Source organism: Chenopodium album, chromosome 2, assembly GCF_948465745.1.
Source record: "Chenopodium album chromosome 2, dcCheAlbu1.1, whole genome shotgun sequence".
Taxonomy (NCBI): Eukaryota; Viridiplantae; Streptophyta; class Magnoliopsida; order Caryophyllales; family Amaranthaceae; genus Chenopodium; species Chenopodium album.
This window is the reverse complement of record NC_137835.1, coordinates 19,186,569-19,208,058: the sequence shown is the minus strand read 5'-3', so window position 1 is coordinate 19,208,058 and position 21,490 is coordinate 19,186,569. Positions and strand designations below refer to the sequence as shown.

The following is a 21,490-nucleotide window of genomic DNA, read 5'->3' as shown; positions in this document are numbered from 1 at the left end:
AGTAAATTGGCCATAACTTCCTCAATATTCATCGGAATCGGGCTTATAATATATCGTTGGAAAGGTCTTTGCAAACCCCATCCAACTACACTACTATTGGACCCATATCATGGACCAAATAAACTGGATTGGCTGTTTTTTTAAAATAAAGTTTTCAAAAAACAGAGAGAAGAGAAAAAAAATAAAAACTTTCCGCAACACTAGACCTTTCCACACTTTCGTTTCATTCGATTATGATTCGACGTGAAAGGTACTCATCACTGGGTTTGGTTTTGGGGAGACACAAATGGGTGTCTACAACTCCCCAGGTTCGAAAACTACCAAGGACCAGCACTGTCAGTCCGAGTAGCCCTCCTCCCAGGCAGTTCTTACGACACAACTGTCTTCTCATGAGTTGGGTTGTGGTTTTTGGGATAAATATCCCTCGGTTTTGGTGATTTTGTTACACACACGGTTGTTGCTAAGAGTTCGTCTCCTACTTCCAATCAGATTCCAGGTACCCCATATCCCCTGGCACACTACATAAACTGTGACATGTTTTCTATGAATTATTGCAAATTTCTTGCAGCCGTAGTTTTGGGAAAGGATCCAAAATCCTTTAGAGAAGCCATGAAATCTGAAGATTGGCAAAATTTTATGAAAGAAGAAATAAGGGTTTTAGAAAACAATGGGACTTGGACCTTAGAGTATCTTCCTCCCGGTGAGAAGGCTTTAGGCAGTCAATGGGTGTACAAGACAAAATTTTTGTCTAATGGTGATGTTGAACGTCTCAAGTCTCGCTTGGTTGTTTTTGGTAATCATTAGCAGGAAGGTATTGATTATGTGAAACATTCGCTCCGGTTGCAAAAATGACTACAGTTCGGGCTTTTCTTGCTATAACCACTTCTATAAATTGGGAGCTTCATCGAATGTATGTTCATAATGCTTTTCTACAAGGTGATCTAGAAGAGGAGGTGTACATGAAATTACCGCCGGGTTTTGAGAGCTCGGATCCAAACTTGGTGTGTCATTTGAGAAAGTCTTTGTATGGGTTGAAATAGGCTCCAAGGTGTTGGTTTGCAAAACTCACTACGGCTCTAAAAGGGTACGGTTTTATTCAATCTTACTCTAATTATTCTCTTTTCACATACACTAAATGCAATGTTCAGATTAATGTCTTAGTTTATGTTGATGATCTTATTAATTATTTATGGGAATCATTCCGCTGCATTAACCGTGTTCAAGGCTTATCTTGGTGATTGTTTCAAGATGAAGGATCTTGGTCCTTTGAAGTATTTTTTAGGCATTGAGGTAGCTCGTAGTAAATCAGGATTATTTTTGTGTCAACGAAAATATATTTTGGATATTATTTCAGAAGCAGGGTTGTTAGGGGAAAAGCCAAGTGGCTTTTTGATTGAGCAAAATCATAAGCTTAGCCTTGCTAGTGGTGAGTTACTTGCTACTCCTGAGTCTTATCGCACACTGGTAGGACAGTTAATATATCTTTTGGTCACTAGACCAGATTTGGCGTATTCTGTTCATATTCTCTCGCAATTTATGCAAGAACCTCGCATTGAGCACTGGGAGGCGGCTTTAAGGGTAGTTCGTTATTTGAAGGGTACCCCAGGACAAGGTATTTTGTTGAGTGCGGATAGTGACCTGACTTTGCAAGGTTAATGTGATTCAGATTGGGCGGCGTGTCCTCTTACTCGTCGTTCGTTGACAGGTTGGCTTGTGTTTCTTGGTAAATCCCCTATTTCTTGGAAAACCAAGAAACAACCTACAGTTTCCTATTCTTATTATGAATATGAGTATCGATCAATGGCGTCGATTACACACTAGTTGAAATGGTTGAAGGCTTTACTTTTAAGTTTGGGGGTTCAACACCCTAAAGCAATTAAATTGTTTTGTGATAGTCAATCAGCACTCCATATAGCCAGAAATCCAGTTTTCCATGAACGAACAAAGCACATTGAGATTGATTGTCATATTGTTCGTGATGCTATTACAGAAGGACTAATTGCGCCATCTTATGTTTCCACTAAGGAGAAATTGGCAGATATTTCCACTAAAGCGATTGGGAAGACTCAGTTTAATCACCTCCTTTCCAAGTTGGGCATCTTTTATCCACATGCTCCAACTTGAGGGGGGATATTGCGGGATATATTTTGGGAATATTTTAGGATATATTTGGTTCCATATTTTATGCCTAGATTATCTTTAAGATATATTTTTGGTAGTTTCTTAATCCTATCAAATTAGGGTTAGCTTGGTTAGCTTGTATTTTATATATTAGGGTTGAGGCCATCAATAACAATCAAGTCATTCTCTTCTATTTTCTCTCTAATTTAGCAAAACAGAATTGCTAGGTATAATTGGGACGACTTGTTGATTGAAATTTTGTTCTATGTTTCAACTAGATTATGCATACAAGATTTTGAGAGTGGTTAATTAAGATTATGAATGAAGGGCAAATAACAATGAAGAACGATGATGGCCTTTTGATTTTCTAAATTATAATTATAATTTAATTTTCGAAAATGATTTTTGAAACTAAAAATAAAATTTTCAAATACTATAATTATATATTTTAATAAAAAAAATGCATGCATTAACAATTATACATACATGCATGATACATTTGACTATTAAAAATTAATGAAAATTTAACCAATTATAAGTTTATAACATGTCACGTCAGATGTTATGGTCCCTTTCTTAGAAGAATAACATAGTAGACACTTCCAAAATAACACAATAGGAATTATATTATAGGACGGAGGGAGTATATATTTTTTTTTAAGGATTTTTTGTAAATAACCACCCCAAAATGTACCCTGTATTGAATTTACTACCCGTTTTTTTCGAAATTAAAAATTACCACCCATTAATGTCAAAACATGTAGATTTCACCGCCCTTTTTCAATTCTGGCCAATTTTCCGACTTAGGGTACAAGTGTCACCACATAATTGCTAAAAAAAAATCAAAATTAAAAAAAATCCCCTTAACCCAACCCTTGGAGCTCTCCCATCTCCTGCCACTCCACCCAAATAAACGACCTGACACACCACCCTCACCCTCACCCTCACCCTCACCCGAACCAACCACCACTCTTGCCGGCAAACCTTACCAAGCCCCACCTAGCCTCCACCCCTAACCCCTACCCACATCGCCTCTTCACCACCAAACCCCACCCACTTCGTCACTTCCTCAAATTACCCCTACCCATATCACCGCTCCATCCTCACGAAACCTACACGTTACCGCTTCCTCACGAAACCTTCACGTTGCCGCTTCCTCTGCTCATTCCAAGGTTGATTGCACTCTTCAATTCGTTTTTTAATTTAATTTTCTGTTTTTATGGTTTTGATTTTTTGGCTTGATAAGATTGTTGAATTAATTCAACCAACAATAGATTTAAAGCATGTACAGACTTCTAAAATTTCAAGTGAGTAGCTTGTAATTGATTGAAGAGGAGGAGATTTAGAGAGTTGGCTGATAATTCTAGAATATGGGTTGACAGTGGTAACTATGGATAGAACTATATAAGAGATTAAGAGGTGGGTTGTGGTGGTGGTGAGATTGAGGAGTGGAGGAAATTGCAGGAATTATGGTTGTCGAAAATCGAAACGGGGAAGGGGAGGGGTGTCGGAGGTGGCAGAGCTGCCGCCTTCCAGAGGTGGTAGTGGTGGGTTTGTTTTTTTGTTTTTTTTTTTATAATATAATTTTGATTTTATATTTTGTGGGCGCTAAGTCGGAAAACTGGCCAGAATTGAAAAAGGGTGGTAAAATCTACTGGTTTTGACATTAATAGGTGGTAATTATTTTTAATTTCGAAAAAAATGGGTGGTAAATTCAATACAAGGTAAATTTTGGGGTAGTTATTTACCAAAAAATCATTTTTTTAATTACTCAATTATATTTAATGAAGTGATGGAAGTCTGGAGAGTCTTCAAATGAAATTATCAAGCCAAGATGTTTTGAACATTTAAATAATTTAGCTTAGCAATCTTTGTTTTTCCACATTGTTTGTAAGTTTTTGTATATACTACGGTCTACGGAGTAGATATCAACTACTCCCTCCTTCCCCGAAAGAACGACCCATTTGGGTTGATTTCGCGGGTATTAAGAAAGTTAAATAAAAAGAAGTAAAAGCATATTGGAAAGATAAATTTACATGAGGTTTATAAAAAAGTAGAGAGAGAAAGTAATAAAAGTACATAGAGAAACAAAATTTTATATGGGGAAGCTAATTTGCACAAATATTATTGCAAATTGATGGAGATTTTAATGCAAATGGGTCATTGTTTTTGGGACTAAAATTAGGCCAAATGGGTCGTTCTTTTGGGGACGGAGGGAGTAATATTAGTATTTTACTGACATGTTTTAAAAAGTACAAATTAATTAGCTGATGAGTGAGTTGCATCTTACATTCTTACCGTATATACAAAAAATGCAAATTACAATGAAGTTTGTAGAACTATACGCGCTTTTTTACTCACTTGTTTAATGTACAAACTTAACTTATCTCTCAACACTTCTCAAAATCAAATCGATCATCATTCTACTTGTATGATGTAAAAACCTAAGGGGGTGTTTGGTATAAATTCCGTAAACGGAATGAAAATGATTTATATAAGGGAAAGGGTAATGATACACGTTACCTTTGATATATGTTTGGTACCTTTATAAAATGGAAACAAATTGAGGAGTTTATGATTGAGGAGGGAAACACATTTTGTTTCCACTAGTTGAATAAGGGTAACAATTTGGGAGATTTTGTTACCCTTTGAAAACGGTATTTGTTACTTATAACTCATACCAAACTAATAGAAACGGAAACACTTATTTGTTTACGTTTCCTATGTTATAAATTTTCATACCAAACACCCCCTAAATCTCTTGTGTAATAGAGTTTCAATTAAATCTATAATATTACTTGGTTACGATTTTTTTAATCTTTAATAATATTTTAGTATGGTTTGAAAATGTTATTGACAACTACTATATGGGAGACCTAATGAATATGATGATCTGATATACTTCGATTTCTAATCTAGTAATTAAAGAAATCTTTAGCTGAAGTTTTGATGTCACGATAGTGCTGAAATCAGTAGCAGTAGCCAGTAGGCTATCTGTTTTGAAAAGCAGGGGTTTCAGCGTAGTTAGAATTAAATACCTCGGTTTTATATGAATCATTGATGCCTTAATTCATCGATTTTGATTGAGCACGAGATAATGAATTTGACTAGTTAAGTTTTGAAGCTACAACTTGAAAAGGCTCTTGAACCAAGTCATACTAATAGATTCGACTAGTTTATTCTGTACTACTACTTATAAATATCAACCAAGTCATACTAATTCTGTTGTGCAAGAACTAATAGATTTAGAGTGGCAAATGATTCAGATGAACATCAATGCAACACAACATTAAAATGTTATCAAATTATGTATCACTTAAGAATCTGCAACATTACGCAAAAGTTTATTAGGAGACGAATTAAAATCAAGAAATATCTAACTTAACACTTTAATATAAAACAGAGGAGACGCAAACCAACCACTCCAAGGTCAATCAAGAATCATTCTGTCAATAAACTACATTGTAAATAAAATTATGAATATAATTTAACACAGTACATGAACCAAAAGAGCATGCTAGGCTTTAATTACCAAGATCGTCAATAACTAGTGCGGAGTACTAAATTATATTGTGCTTAGCCAAGCGAATGCTCCGACGACGAGGAATGAAGTTCTTATTTGAAACTTTGACATATTTACCAGAATAAATGATCTCAATACCTGAAGAATTCCGAAGACCAAACAATTTCTCACACAAATCATATTCAAGCGATATGATATTTTCTTTGGTACCATCTCCACGATACTCTACCGACAGCAATTCTATCTTGTTTGGGCATTTTAAAATATGTTCGATGACATTCTTTAATAAACCAGCAACCTTAGTTAGCCAATATATCACTAATTGCAGGACCTTTAAACGGGGACACCATCTTAGAAAAGGCACCACACTATAAAAAGTATCGTCGATACTTACTTCGGACAGCTTATCAAAGTTAGCAGCGCATTCGTACCGTAAACTATGAATAACAGCATTCAAAGTTCTACTTTTTAGGCTAAGGGATTTTACACTAGATATCAGCTTCACGAGTCCTACTAAATCATCTTGCTTCCAAGGACATCGTAAACAAATATCTGCTTTTATTAGCGCACCTGTATCCCCAATAACACTAAGAAACGGCATCCTACCAATGTGTAATGTAAAATCTTCCAGCTTTGACACATTGATTACTAGTTTTGCTTGTTTGGCTGGATTATACTGTTCCTTAACAACCAATCTTTTCAGATTATGAGCCGATAGATCCAATATTTTCACACTCTCAGGCTCAGCCTTAAATTTAATCCCCAGATTTAAATCTTCCAACAGTGGACAACACCTTAATATTATAGCCAACAAAATACAATCGGCAAATAGTTGTAGTTTCTTCAATTTCGGAAGATTAACAACAAATCCTTCATCGGGACATTTGATACTAATATCTCCAATCAGTGTAAGTTCAACCAGAGATTGACATTGAAGAATACAAGCAGGTAAAAGAATTTTCTTATAGAAATAGCCCTGCGCTTCCATTACAAATTCTTCTGGATTTCGGGTGCATATACCGCGAATACATAATTCAATATTGAAAACTCTTTCCATTTCTTCAGGAAAAACGAAATAGAAACGGTGAATTTTCGTCGAGGTGAGCAGCGGAAGGATGTGCTTGACAGCCGCAGAGAAATCATGAGTACGAAAAGGGAGACAAGTTCGGGTGAAGACTATGTTTGTGATGTGAGTCCAGAGATAATGCCATTGGTGCGATAAGACGGAGGTTGATACGGCGGATTTGATTGGTAGGAGAGACAGAATTTGTATAAGAATGGCGTCTGGGAGAAAACTTAATCGATCAATCTTCTCCATTGCTTTGAATCGTTTATTGGCAGCCATATTAACAAGGGTTTTTGCAGTAATAAAGCTTAAACAGGAGATAGAAAAAGGGACTTCAAAAGACTTTTTTTTTTTTTTTTTTTTGAGAAAAAGGGACTTCAAAAGACTTGAAATAAAGTTTTCAAGTTATAAAGGCTTAAAAAGGCTTTAGGTATTTTACTTGCATTTTTTTTATGAGTGTTTTACTTACATCGGGTCCTGTTTGGCTGATTTTTTTTATTTTTATTTGTTTTATGATTTTTATTTTTTTTTTTTTTATAAAGTTAAACTATTGTTGGCCATCACTTCAAAAGACAAGTGGCGGATCAAGGATTTTCGAACTTATGAGTTACCATCAATAATTGATCACTTGTTTCAATCCAAAAATTATATAAAAAAAATTATATTTCACCAAAATGATTTTAATCCAAAAATAGTATATAAAAATACATACTATAAAACTATTACATTAAACTAACTTTATGATTTTTTACTTAAAAACAAGAATTATTTTAAAAAAAAAAAGTTAGATAACTTAAGAGACCGGTTATTAAATATAACAGGTCTCTTTAATGAAATATAAAAGCAGCACAAAAAATTATTCTAATTCAATAGCTGACAAAAAGAGACCATCTATCTAATATTTTAATAGGAGGTCTCTTTAATATTTAAAAAACTGACAGTGGGCTAATCTCAAATAGAAGAAAAAAAAAAGAGACCTCATATCTGTAAATAGGCGGTCTCTTAGGGTTTTTTTTTTTTTTTTTTTTTTTTTTTTTGTGTGTGTGTGTGTGCGCGCTGGTGAGTCATGTGACTCACTGTGCACCTTAATCGATCCGCCCCTACTTTGTTGTTGAGTGATTTTAAGTTTCATGTCTATTCTTAAAAAAATAAAAAATAAAATAAAAATAAAAAAGCGTCAAGCGATTATTACGGAGTAGTCAATTAAATCAGTAAATCACCCCTTTTTATTCCATTTCTTAAAAAAAAAATTGAGTATAGGGTGCTCAAGACTTTAATTTGGCCGGGTAAGGTAAACTTGGATTTTGTGTTTGGAAACCCGCTATATTTACCAAAAGTCAATCAAATTGTTTTTGGAAAAGATATACTCTAGTTATTTCTTATTTCTATCTTTTTAACTTCTTTAGTTAGATGAATTTGGTAAGGTAAGTACCGATTGATTTCTATACAAGGGCGAAGCTACATGGGGGGCGGGTGGAGGCCCGGTCCCTCATGGACCAATTTTGTGGCCTTTAATCTTAACTGATGGCCCCTATAAGTTTTTCGAACAAATATTATCTTTGTTTCATATTATTTGCAACGATTAGACATTTTTTCTCTCTACTTTATGTCTAATCGTTGCAAATAATATGAAACAGATGTACTCCCTCCGTGTATTTAATAAGCGTTACAATTTGACCAAACACGCCGAGGCACAAGTTTGACCATTAATTTATGTAATTATATATTAGTGAAATTATAGAAAAGTTGATATTATGAAAGTATATATTATAGCGAATCTAACGATGTATTATACAATGACATTTGATTTTTATATATTGGTAAAATAATCAAGTCAAAACCATGATGTGAATAATGAAAACAGCGAAAACACTTATTAAAACACGGAGGGAGTAGTAATATTATTGTTATAACTTAAGTTGTATTTAAGGATTGCCGCAGCGGTTTGAATACCATTGTTTGGGGTTTAATTAGATCATAGGATCAAGCCTATTTTCACATTAATTTTTTATTAAAGTTTTAGTCGGCCTCTATAGCTTTAAAATCCTGGCTTCCCCCCTGTTTCTATACGTATATCAATAGCATTATACATAATGGAGGTAGAATATTCTATAATAAAATTATTGTGGTATCGTTAATCTTAATCTTTTACTTTGTACATAACAAGTTGAATGATTATGGTAATAATTAATATATAATCTACTCCCTCCATCCCCAATTGATAGTCATTTTTGGCATTTTTAATAATTCAAAATGTTAGTCACATTTGCTTTTTTTAAGTACCATTAATATTATTTTTTTACCAAAATTCTCTAACATTTGCAAAAATATTTAGGAAAAATGGAAATAAATAATCCCCACTACTAAAATTCGGTGATATTACGATTGTTTTCTTGCGACGAGCCAAAAAAGGGTCGCAATTAGTATTATTTACTACCGTTTATTAGCCTGTCGTAATTTTAATTAATTGCAACCGTTTTTTTAATAAATTGCGGCCGTTATAACGGTCGTTAAAATTATTAGAATTAATTTTTTTTAAAATAATAACGACCGGTCTAAACGGTCGTAGAGACGGTCGTAACATTTTAAATCTTTTTTTTTTTTGTTTCGCTAAATCCTAAATTAAAACAAAGTCGGGCTTTCATATTTTCAGAAGGGGAAGTTTGAAGCAGAGAAGAAGGGGGAAGAGGGAGAACAGCTACGACGGTCGCTGCTCCGCCGTTGTTCCCACCGACGCCTGTCTCTGGCCAGCGACGCAAGACACAGGTATGCCGTTCTATTTTTTTTGTTTTTGATTGTATTAGTTTAGTTAATTTGTTCGAAAACCCTAACTTTGGGTCTCAATTCAACCCCCACACAGACCACCGTCGCCGGATTCCCCCCAGGTCGTCTCTCCTTTGCTTTCCGACGATTGTATCAAGGTAAGTCGATACAATTGATTTTTGGTTTTTGATTTTATTATTTTGTTTTGAATTTTTGTTAATTTGGGCCAAAACCCTAAAATTGGGTCACAAATCAACGTTTGCAGGGCGAAAAGTCGCCGGTTTCCTCCTTCTATCTTAGCCTCCTCCGTCTTTCGTCGACTGTAATCCGGCAAGTCATGCAATTTTGGGGTTTTTTTTTATTTTATTTTATTTTTTAAAAATTTATTTACTGTTTATGACCTTCTCTCTCTCTCTTTCTTTCTTTTCCTAGATGAACTAATTACCTTATTGTGGATTGATTAATGAAGCAGTTTATTTATGGAATTGGGTTTGATTCATTTTTTGATTGAATTAGGGTTAATATGGTTATTCTGAAGTCTTATTTGGTTTAATTTGAGTTAAATGGTAACCAATTTTACACATAGATAATGATCAATAAATATTACAACAAAAATGTAACATAAAACAGCATGATTGCACAAAATTTTCTGCAAGCTGATACCAATTAGTTCACATATATGCTTCAAATTGCCTTTCACACTGACATTGTATTCAGTAGCATATGTATTAGAGTGAATTTGACCCAAGAGATACCACTGGATACCTTCAGGCTTCAGCAGGGTAAGAACCAATATTTTACCACAGATGAACAAAACTCTAATCAACAAATTGTAGACACACCACTAAGATTGACAAAAAAATTGTTTCCCAAAAATTAATTAATGAAGCAGTTTATTTATGGAATTGGGTTTGATTCATTTTTTGATTGAATTAGGGTTAATATGGTTATTCTGAAGTCTTATTTGGTTTAATTTGAGTTAAATGGTAACCAATTTTAATTTTTCTTTCATTTGTAATTGTTTATATTTTGATGATGAAATACTGAAGTCCATTGATGTTGTTGTTGATAGATTGTGGTGTAGTCTGATGATTAATGTGATTGTGTTAAAATTGAATTGATTTGCTTTGGTGTAATTTGAGTAGAAAGGAACTAATGTCGCAGTGAATTTCAAGTTTGGTTTTAATTAAACTGTTTGGGGTGGCAATTTGATTAGAAAGGGAGCCACTATCACATTGAATTGTTTGGATGTAATGAAATTTTTGTCTTGAATCGATTAAATAAGCCATGTAACTTTGTTTGCTTTGAGATTTACTATTGAATTTGTACATGATTTTATCTAATATGCAAGATTCATAATGACTAGTTAAGAATTAGACATGGTAAATGTGCATTCCAAATAAGCTACCTTATCGTAAATGTGTATTACACTACGTGAAAAAAGGATTTTGACACCGGTTCAAACCCGGCCTAAGGCACCGGTTTGAACCGGTGCCAATGTGGGGGGTGCCAAAAAGGGGTTTTAAAAGGCACCGGTTTGTACCGGTGCCAAAAGTGCCAAAAATATAATTTTTTTTTTTTTTTGTTTTTTCCACTTAAAAATAATTAATTAGTCTAAAATACATAACAACATCAAAACGTAAAACACATCAATATCATCGAAAATTACAACATCAATATCATCGAAAATTACAACATCAATATCATCGAAAATTACAACATCAATATCATCGAAAATTTGCAATACATAATAAAAAAAAATTACAACATATAAATACAAAAAAAAAATTACAATATAAATTTAAAAAAAAAATTACAATATTGTTAATAAAAAAAAACAACAAAAACACCATTCATTCTGAAAAACGAAAAAAAAAATTCAAACCCTAAACAACAAAAAAACCCAGAATTTAATCCCAAAAATTGAAAAAAAAAATTCAAACCCAATCTGTAAAACGAAAACCCAGAAACCCAATCTGAAAAACCAAAACGCAAAAACCCAAATCTGAAAAACCCAATCTGAAAATAACAACCCAGAAACGCAAAAACAAAAACCCAATAAAAAAAAACCCGGAAACTCAATTTGAAAACAAAAATTGAAATCGAACAAAACCCTTACTATTTGGATTTTAATCGATAAAAACCCAGAAAACAAAAAAAATTGAAAGAGAAGTGAAACAAAAACCCAGAAACGCAAAAAAATTGAAACAAAAAACCCGTTAAAACCCAGAAACGCAAAAAAGTTGAAACAAAAAACCCTTAATGTTGTTGTTGTTGTTGTTACGGTGGTGAAACCCTTGTTGCGGTGGTGTTGTTGCGGTGGTGGTGTTGTTCTTGTTGCGGTGGTGTTGTTGTTGTTGTAGAGAAAGAGAAGTGAATGGGGCGGAGAGATCGAGGAGAGAGAAGGGAGATCGAGGAGAGAGAAGGGAGAGGAGAGAGTGAAAGAGGCGGATTGAGAGGAGAGAGAGGAGCAAGCTGCGCTTTTAGGGTTTTAAGGAGAGATAAGGCCGGTTTTTTTTTTTAATAGTTAAAAGGTTTGGTTCGCAAAGGCACCGGTTCAAACCGGTGGCCTTTATGTTTTAGGCACCGGTTTGAAGTGAACCGGTGCCTTTTCTTCTGGTTTAGCTTTGTACCAATTTTGTAGCCCATTTTTTGCTCCGGTTTGGACTGAACCGGTGCCAATTAGGGGGTGCCTTTTGATATTTTCTACTAGTGTTAATACATGGGTTTATCTCATTGTAAATACTTTAATATCAGGATACATAGTTGAATATTTTCTGTAAATAGTATAAATAGCCTTTTCGCCTAATTTTTGGTTAAAAATGGTGAAATTTAACTCTTGAACTTTTGATTAAAGCTATGTTCTCAGTCTTGACCTTTTGGTTGAATTTTTTTTTAAATTTTTTTTTTTTTAATTTCGTTATTTAATCTGAAATAGCTAATTGTGAGTCGCAAATTAACCCCCTTTGCAGCTCCATCGTCGCCAGATTCCTCTTCTACCTGTCCTTCCTCCTTTTTCTGTATTTTTCCATCGCCCCCACTAGGTAAGTGGGCTATAGTTATTTATTTTTTTCATTTTAAAATTTTTATAAATTCCCTGTCCAAAAGTGTAACACCACCATATACCAGGAACACCTTCGTCGCTGCCTCTACTTTTCTGATCAACTCCTCCGCTGTGTGTTTTTCTTCCCTTATTTATCTACTTTTTTTACTTGTGCAATATGATTCATATTTATGTTAGTTGTTTATGGAGTTGTGATCTCATGTGTTGGATAATTTTAGTTTGCTATTGATAGCTTGGTTCATTGTTGGATTTTTTACGCTTTATTGTGCGTAGGCTAGAACTTGGATGTGGTTTGGTTGGAATAAAAAATTTATTTTGCTTTATGTCCAATGTAGGACTATTGGATGGTGTGAACTCATGTGTTGGATAATTTTAGTTTTCGTTTTAAAAAAAAAAATGATTCTTATTGAATTACAATGGCTTTATTAGAAATATGTATGTTTAAGGGGTTATTACAATCTTTTGAACAATAATTTGTATTATGTTTCTATAAAGTATTTTGTAAATTATTTTGTTTTTTCATGAAGGGTTACATGTGGTTGTTTTTTTTTAATATTTTTATATTTTGATTTTTGTTATCAAACTCTCATCTTTGTTAAGTATACAAATCACATTGCTTCTATTATTTTATTAATGTTACATCAATTTACTTTGAAATGGTATAAATATAATTTTTTAGTGTAAGTTATAAATAATTTAATCAATATTGTAAATTATAAATAATAAGTATCTTAGAAAAAATGTTGTAAAAATTATAATTATTTATCAAGTTAGAAGCATGTGACATAAGATATGTTTAAATCTCTTAATAAAGAATATGAAATCAGCTTTCCTGTTCAACTCATGATAAGGACCTTTGGATATCATTTCGGTTCTAATTGTATCGTATGCCATTATTGTAATGAATACAAGTTCAGTGTGAATGCTTAATGTGATTTGTTTTTCATAGTGTTGTAGAATTTGTCACCATGAAAAGGAAAGAGCGTTGGTGGATGTACGATAGATACGATGATGGCGGTAATGCTCGTAGACTTAGGCCAGAGTTTGTGGATGGTGTTGAAAAATCATACAGTTTTATGAAGCTCATCCTGAGAGCCCGGACATAGATGAAGTAGGATGCCCTTGTCTGTTATGTAAGAATAGACGTCTTCATGATGCCAACATAGTAAAACTCCATTTGTACAAAAAGGGGTTTATACCTGATTACTATGATTGGGTTTCTCATGGTGAAGGGTTCCCTACATCAAGTGTAGAGCAACCAAATACTTACCGTGAAATGGTTCTGGATGCTCTTAGGAGTAATCATGAACCACAAGGTGACGATAGTACTAGTGGTTCAGACGAAGAGCCAAATGCTCAAGCAAAAGCATTTCAAGAGCTTTTAAAGGCTGCCGAGCAACCACTATACGAAGGTAGCTGCATGTCTGTTCTAGAAATGGCATCTCGAATTGTATCTTTGAAGTCGAAATACAATTTACCCCATAGGTGCGTTGATGGGTTTGCTTCATTACTAAACGAAGCGATTCCCGACAATAATAAGATGGGGAAAACATTCTATGATACAAAGAAGATTCTTAACGGACTTGAGCTTCCGCACAAGAAGATCCATGCATGCCCAAAGGGTTGTATGTTATTTTGGAAAGCTGATGCTGAGTTGGATAAGTGTAGAGTGTGCGAAAGGGATAAATACAAGAGGAATTCAAAGGGGTCATTGCTTCCAATAAAAGAGCTCATCTATTTTCCAATCACTCCAAGGCTACAACGGTTGTTTGCAACAAAGAACGTTGCGGAGGAAATGACTTGGCATTCCAAAAATCCAAGAGTCCAAGGCACAATGGCGCATCCTAGTGATAGTGAAGCTTGGAAGCACTTGGATAGATCCTTCCCCGATTTCGCATCTGAACCTAGAAATGTGAGACTTGGTATGTGTACCGATGGGTTTGCTCCTAATGGCAAGTTTGGGGGTCAGTATTCATGTTGGCCAGTCATTCTGACCCCTTATAACTTGCCTCCATCGATGTGCATGAAAAAACCATTTATGTTCCTTTCTTTGCTCGTTCCTGGTCCTAAAAATTCGAAGGGGAACTTGGATGTGTATATGCAACCGTTAATTGAAGAACTGAAAGAACTGTGGGATGTTGGTGCAACAACTTACGACATCTCGCAAAGAAAAAACTTCAATTTGCGTGCAGCAATCTTGTGGACTATAAGTGATTTCCCAGCCTATGGTATGCTTTCTGGATGGGCAACAGCTGGTAAAAAAGCATGTCCATATTTCTTAGAAAAATCAAAAGCTTTTTGGCTTGAACATGGTGGTAAAATGTCTTGGTTTGATTGTCACCGACAATTTCTTCCTCCCGGACATCCTTTTCGAAACAACAAAATTGCTTTTTGTAAGAACAAGGTTGAAAAGGGGACACCACCTCACATAATGTCCGGCGATGAGCTATGGCAACAAGTTCAACACTTTGCTAAGGCAACAGATGGACCAGAAGCACTTGCAAGCTTGAAAAAGAAGAAACTAGGTTGGTTTAAGCAAAACATTCTTTGGGAGCTACTGTACTGGAAGACTCTTCTCCTCCGCCACAACCTTGATGTGATGCATATTGAAAAGAATTTCTTTGACCAACTAATTCACACAGTGATGGATGTGAAAAAAATACTTCAAACACAGTTGCATCTAGAAATGACATTGCCAAATATTGCAAACGACCACAACTACATGTGACGGAGGATGCGAGAGGCAAAGACATTTTGCCGAAAGCCCCATTCTCACTCGATAAGGCTCAAAAGAAAGTGTTATGTGAGTGGGTAAGGAACTTGAAATTTCCCGATGGTTATGCTTCTAATTTGAGTAGATGTGTAGATTTACAATCATGTAAGCTTCATGGTTCAAAGAGCCACGACTGTCATGTCTTCATGAAGAGATTGTTGCCAGTTGCTTTGAAGGAATTGCTCCCGGTCCATGTTTGGAAAGCTATTACTGAGATTAGTCTTTTCTTCCGTGATCTTTGTTGTTCCACCATCAAATTGAGTGATATGGAAAGATTGGAACAAAACATTGTAGAAATTATTTGTAAGCTCGAGAAGATATTTCCACCGGCGTTCTTCAACTCTATGGAACACTTACCAGTTCACTTGCCTTATGAAGCTAGGTTATGTGGTCCTGTCCAATATCGTTGGATGTATCCGTTTGAAAGGTTTAAGCTCCTACAAACTCATAACTGCCATTTTCGTTTATACACCTATAGTTGTTTGCATAACATATAACTTATTCAATATTTTTTATTATAGGTTCCTTAATCATTTGAAACGTAAAATTGGCAGTACTCTAACTACTTCCAACAATGAGTGGATACCAAAACACGGGACTTAGGTCGTAATGTTCATGATGATGTTGCACTACAAGAAAAAGGGTAATTAGCGACGACCAATGTAGTCGCAAATCCGTCGCAAAAATGGATTTGCGACGGATTTGCGACTACTTTGGTTCGTTGCCAAATACCTCGTCGCAAATCCATTTTTGCGACTAATTTTTGGACAGTCGCAAATTTAGCGACGGATTTGCAACGCCTTTGCAACTACCATTTAGCGACTAACTTTCAAATTTTAGCAACTAAATTATTGTCCGTCGTAAAATATTTGCGACGGATTAGCAACTACTTAGATCAATGTTTTAGGACTACTTTTGCGACGGATTAGCGACTACAAGACCAAACTTTTGCGACTACAGAGACTAGTTTAATTGCGACGGATTTGCGACTATTGAGACTAATGTTTTTTGCGACGGATTAGCAACTACATACGAGACCAAATTTTTGCGACTACAAAACTAATTATTTGTGACAGATTAGCGACTACTGAGACTAATGATTTTGCAACTAACCAATTAGTCTCTAAACCAAATTTGCAGTTGCTAAATATTTGCGACTAACTATCAATATTTGAGACCATAATTAAGCGACAACCAATATTAATCACACAGCAAAAAAGGTACCCACGCATAAATTCAAAAAACCAAAATGTTAATTTTATTCAAATATCCAAAATAACAATCAATTTTGTATCAATGTATTAAAAAACAATATTTAACTTATAAGACTAATTGTTCCAAAAGTCACCTCCCATATAAAAAAAAGCTACTTCAAACAAGAATTAATGACAATGTAAAAGACCAGTTGTTCATAAAATTACCACCAAGAAAATAAAAATCACTTAGTTGTATCACGAGAGCGGGTGACTACAGGCGTAGGAGGCTTATAAGGACGGTAAACTTGTTTTACAAGTGATGCCATTTCCTGCAATGTTTTTTGCATAGCTAATTTTTCCTTCTTCCATGTAGCTTTTTCGATCTCATGATTTTCGACGAATTCCTTAGCACATTTTAAGCTCTCTGCCGCTATTTTTTGGCTTTCTTCTACCTTGTTATGGTTTTCTTCCGCCATCTTCTTTAGTTCTTCAACTTGAGAACTTAATTGAGAAATCATGGAAGGAGTGGAAGATGATGCAGTAGATTGAGAAGTAGGATCACTCTTGTAATACATTTGTGAAGCACTCCCTAAACCGTAGACTTTTCCTTTCTTTTGCCCACCTACAACCTCCAAGTAGAATTTGTCGGGGTTTATCTCAATTCCTTTGTTCTTATATTCCTCAAGTTTTTCCATATATTCTCCCTGCATTAAGATATGTATTAGTAACTATGATCTCAAATGTTAAAACTTAAATAAACTAAATACATTTTTTAAAAAAACAACTATAATAAAAATACAAGCAATGACTCGGGACATCGTCCGGGATAAAAACTTGTTTGGACTTCTAAAACACAATTTAATTTAATTGCTTTAGAGCAGCTAATAGAGTATTACCCATCAATGATGCAAGAACATGAATACAAGTACAGTCAGAGTTACCTCTTAATAAATGTTCCAGATTACAAAGGTACAACTATTGGGAACAGAGGATCATGGGTATTTTTATTATAGTTGTTTTTTTTTTTTTTTTTTTTAAATAAAAAAGGTAACACTTATAGCAAAATAATTTATGTAAACAGTTATTAGTAAAAATTTCGGCAGAGTCTCCTTTGTAAATTGAAGAATCCCCTCCTATAGGGTATGGCTTCAAAATAAACCTGTCTCAATTCACATTGTGCCATACCACATTAATCATATGATTAATGTCGGCAAATCATTCTCATCCTCCAACTCAATCACACAAACAAATAAACAATCTATAATATCTCCAAACATTAACTACCACATTTTTTATTTTTATTTTTTATTTTTGTAATCTTAGCAAAATATAGAAGTATACTCATACCATGACTTTTTGAGACTTGTCACCCATCAATTCAACTTCATCATTGCCCACACAAACAGAATGAGTGCTCTCATATACTTCAACAGCAGTTGGTAAAATTCCATCATTTTTCTTTGCCTTGTATTAGAAGAAGTTGTTAGCACTAAAAAAAATACAACAAAAAATAGGGGACATAGACTACAAAGCAATTGTAATAAAGACTAGTTATTGTCATCTCTTAGTGGCTAAAAATTTTCTACTTGCTTCAATCTTATATAAAATCACAAGTTAGCTTCTAAAATCATACACTTACCATTTTTTTAACCACTTGAGGAGTAGAAACGCTACCTTGGCGATGGCCAGGGTCAAACTTCTCTAATGTTTGGCCAGATAACCGATTATCTCTTGCTTGGTTAGAACGTTTCAGAAAATCAGGATGCTTACGCTTATTTATGAATTCAACTCGAACAGTGTCAGTCATGAAACTAACTTCCTTATGGAGAGGCATTTTGTAAACTTGGTTCAATGTGCCCCTAAGTCGGTCCCCAGCTTTTTTGTCAAATTCTCTCCTAGCCTTAGCATCGAACTCAGTTCTCCAAGTATATGTACGCTGCACATAGTTAACATGTAAAGCTTATAATTTTAACTCAAAATAGCATATTATACATAAATAATTTTATTTCTAATTTATAATTTTAACTCAAATTTTGCAGATTGTGGTTGGCGGCAGGAACAAGTATCTGATTAATGGGCACCTTGCCCAACCTAGTAGGGTACAAAACCTCTTCCATTCAGTGCAGCTCAATGTGAATAATCCACATTTTCTAATTATGCAAGGGCGTATTACAAAAGTTTTAAACATGAAGCCTCCTGAAATATTGTCTATGCTTGAAGAGGCTGTTGGGACAAGGATGTATGAAAATAAGAAAGATTCTGCTTTGAAAACACTTGAAAAAAAAGCAAAGTAAAGTTGATGAGATTGATAAGCTTCTTGATCAGGAAATCTTACCTGCTTTGGAAAAGTTGAGGAAGGAAAGAATGCAGTACATGCAGTGGGCTAATGGGAATGCAGAGTTAGATAGGCTTAAAAGGTTTTGCATTGCTTATGAGTATGTGCAAGCAGAGAAGATTAAAGATGGTGCAGTGTTTAATTCTTTGATTTTATTTCTCATTCATGTGAGCTTAGATCAATAATGCAAGAATGAAATAGAAAAGCAATAAAGAACAGAAAATAGACAAAACACACATTAGTGAGCATATGAGTGAGAAACGCACTCGTGTTTACATCAGAGTGAGATTGAACCAGTTACCACCAGTAAGAATGGAAATGTAGAGCAATTATTTGCGAGGATCGGCATGATAGAATTAAACGAAAGATGTATCGTACCAACTGCAGACAAATGAATGCTACTTGCCCCCTCCGAATCCCCAAACAAACTGATTCAGGCAGGCCGCCCAGCATGAAAACTATGAAAGCTACTCTTTAGTCTTGCAAAAATATTAGCAATACGATCATACATTTACACTGCAGTCATTAGGTCTCTTGTGTGATAAGAAAATTCTGATAAACAATATTATAAGTGAATTTCAGTATAACATGGGGTTTTAATGTGAGAAACAAGGAAATTACAGCAAATATTAGCTCACGATGGTTGCATTGGTGTCAGGAAAGCAGGGTGCAGAAAGGGACCGTTAACTAAAGCTTATCCAATGCAACTAATTAACGAAACCCAGAAATCAACGCCGTAAAGACAGCATTGTCATCAAACCTGGTTGCAACTCAACTTTAAGCTACCCTTATGAAACTAAATCCCAGGATTTGAAACGGTTGTATTTTTTCCTTTTCTACGGTACACTAAAATGGCTATGCTTCTCAGACTTCTAGCCTAGTTTCCAAACACACAGGTTTCAAGCTGCCCAGTCTTCTGCACAAGTTCAGGCATATTTTACAAGCATACATGCAGAAAAAACTGAACTCACCTGAAGCTACAGCAGATTAATATTAGTATGAAAATGAAAATTTGAAGCGTTTGCTTGCATGACAATTAGTTTGAAACAAAAGCCAGAAGAAAGTAACTAGGAAAAGGTTTCTCTTTGGCTAAAACATATTTTGTTGAGTTACCCACTACTCGATCTATTCTTTCTCACCTGTTTTCACAATTTATCATAAACTTAGAATAGGGAGACGGATGAGCCATCCTAGATCATTCACTATGACTCCAAACTGAACTACAGCCAAGAAGCAAAATATTCTTCAGAATTTTATGTCAAATTCACAACACTGCACTCATAAATAGCTAGAAAAACTAGAGTACGTAATGCTGCTTATTCACTGCAAATAAATAAGTAACCTAATCAAGACATAAAATTGAAGCATTCTCCTCATATAACAGATTAAATCAGCAACAACCCATATTACATTCAGAGCAAAACAATGAACACTTCTTATACAGTCAGAAAATTCAAAACACTTCTAGTGTATAGGCAACCCCCGCTTGCCCTACAGCAATTTCAGAAAATCAAGCGAACCCTAGAACACAACCACCAGAGTTTTCAAACAGTTAGCAATGATGCAGTAAATAGGAGCAAGAAAGACAGAGTTTTCAGCAAGATCCTACAACGAAATTCGAAAGAGCGTGCCCTACCATAAAATTTAGAGGTTACACATTTGGATTGGTACTTAAAATTTCTTAAAACAAACCTGGCATGGCTGTTGGAATACATGAATGTTGTCTCTGGTGGGGTTAGAAGTGCTGCTGCTGTGGGTTGTGGTTGTTGGAGGTGTCCTGCTGCTGGCACTGTGCGCATCAACGCTGATGCAGCGGTGTTGGAAGGGTGGGTTGTGAGCTTGGGGGCTGTGATTAGGGACTCTGATGGCAGCATTATGGCTGTGATGGTTCGTCATGTGAGTGCTCAGGTCCGTGTGGCTATGGCAGAGGCTTTCGCAGCACGAATGGGGGTGGTTTTGGCTACTGAGTTAGGCTGTCAGAGGGTGTAATATTCATAGCATGTGAAAGACACCTATCAAGATTGAGCCATCTCTAGCCTTAAATCAAATTTCTCCATTTTTTCTAGACTCCGTAATAAATATAACTATAAACAATATATACATAACAAAGATATCATAACCACCTCTTTGCAAATTCCAACTCCAAGGGTAATATAACTAACACTATAAAAATATCTAAGATGACAACTAAATTCTAAACATACCTTAAACTCAGTGAACCAACGATCTCTAACCATAAGTGGCACCTCAGTAAAATTCATGTATGGGTGGTTGTAGTGTGCCTTCCAAGATTTTGTGACATTTCCACTAACGGTATGGTCATCAAACCTGATGCAAGAAAGATTAAGCACAAGCATAAATAATGATAATAAGCTACTAAGACAACAAATATAATACATAGATAAATATAACTGACCATAGCCCATCTGGTGAGAGCTCAATCTTTCCTTGTTCCACTCCATTCAAATTTTGTGGTGCCACATCATTCTCAACAGCAACATCAGCATTAGAATTTACTTGTACTTGTTCATTAGAAGGTGGTGATGTCGGTCATGTGACCACAGGATTTTCTTGGTCAACCGATTGATTATTGGCTCGGACACCGCCTTGATTACCTCCCCGGCCAAATTTTGAATTTTTCATGAAGGA

General features: G+C 35.0%; 2 protein-coding genes across 2 annotated transcripts; one reads left to right on the top strand and one right to left on the bottom strand.

Annotated features, from left to right (window-relative positions):
* The first annotated feature begins 13,548 nt into the window (after window positions 1–13,548).
* On the top strand, window positions 13,549–15,913 carry LOC145570089 (uncharacterized). The gene is made up of 4 exons (XM_081629086.1): window positions 13,549–13,554; window positions 13,610–15,096; window positions 15,180–15,737; window positions 15,832–15,913. Exons 1-4 carry the CDS (start codon window positions 13,549–13,551, stop codon window positions 15,911–15,913), a joined length of 2,133 nt encoding a protein of 710 aa, XP_081485212.1.
* A 707-nt stretch (window positions 15,914–16,620) lies between these two features.
* On the bottom strand, window positions 16,621–18,705 carry LOC145584124 (uncharacterized). The gene is made up of 3 exons (XM_081641045.1): window positions 18,146–18,705; window positions 17,854–17,970; window positions 16,621–17,210 (listed from the first exon to the last, which is right to left on the bottom strand). The coding sequence occupies exons 1-3, from the start codon at window positions 18,338–18,340 to the stop codon at window positions 16,749–16,751; spliced, it is 774 nt and encodes a 257-aa protein (XP_081497171.1). The 5' UTR covers window positions 18,341–18,705; the 3' UTR covers window positions 16,621–16,748.
* Window positions 18,706–21,490: the final 2,785 nt, after the last annotated feature.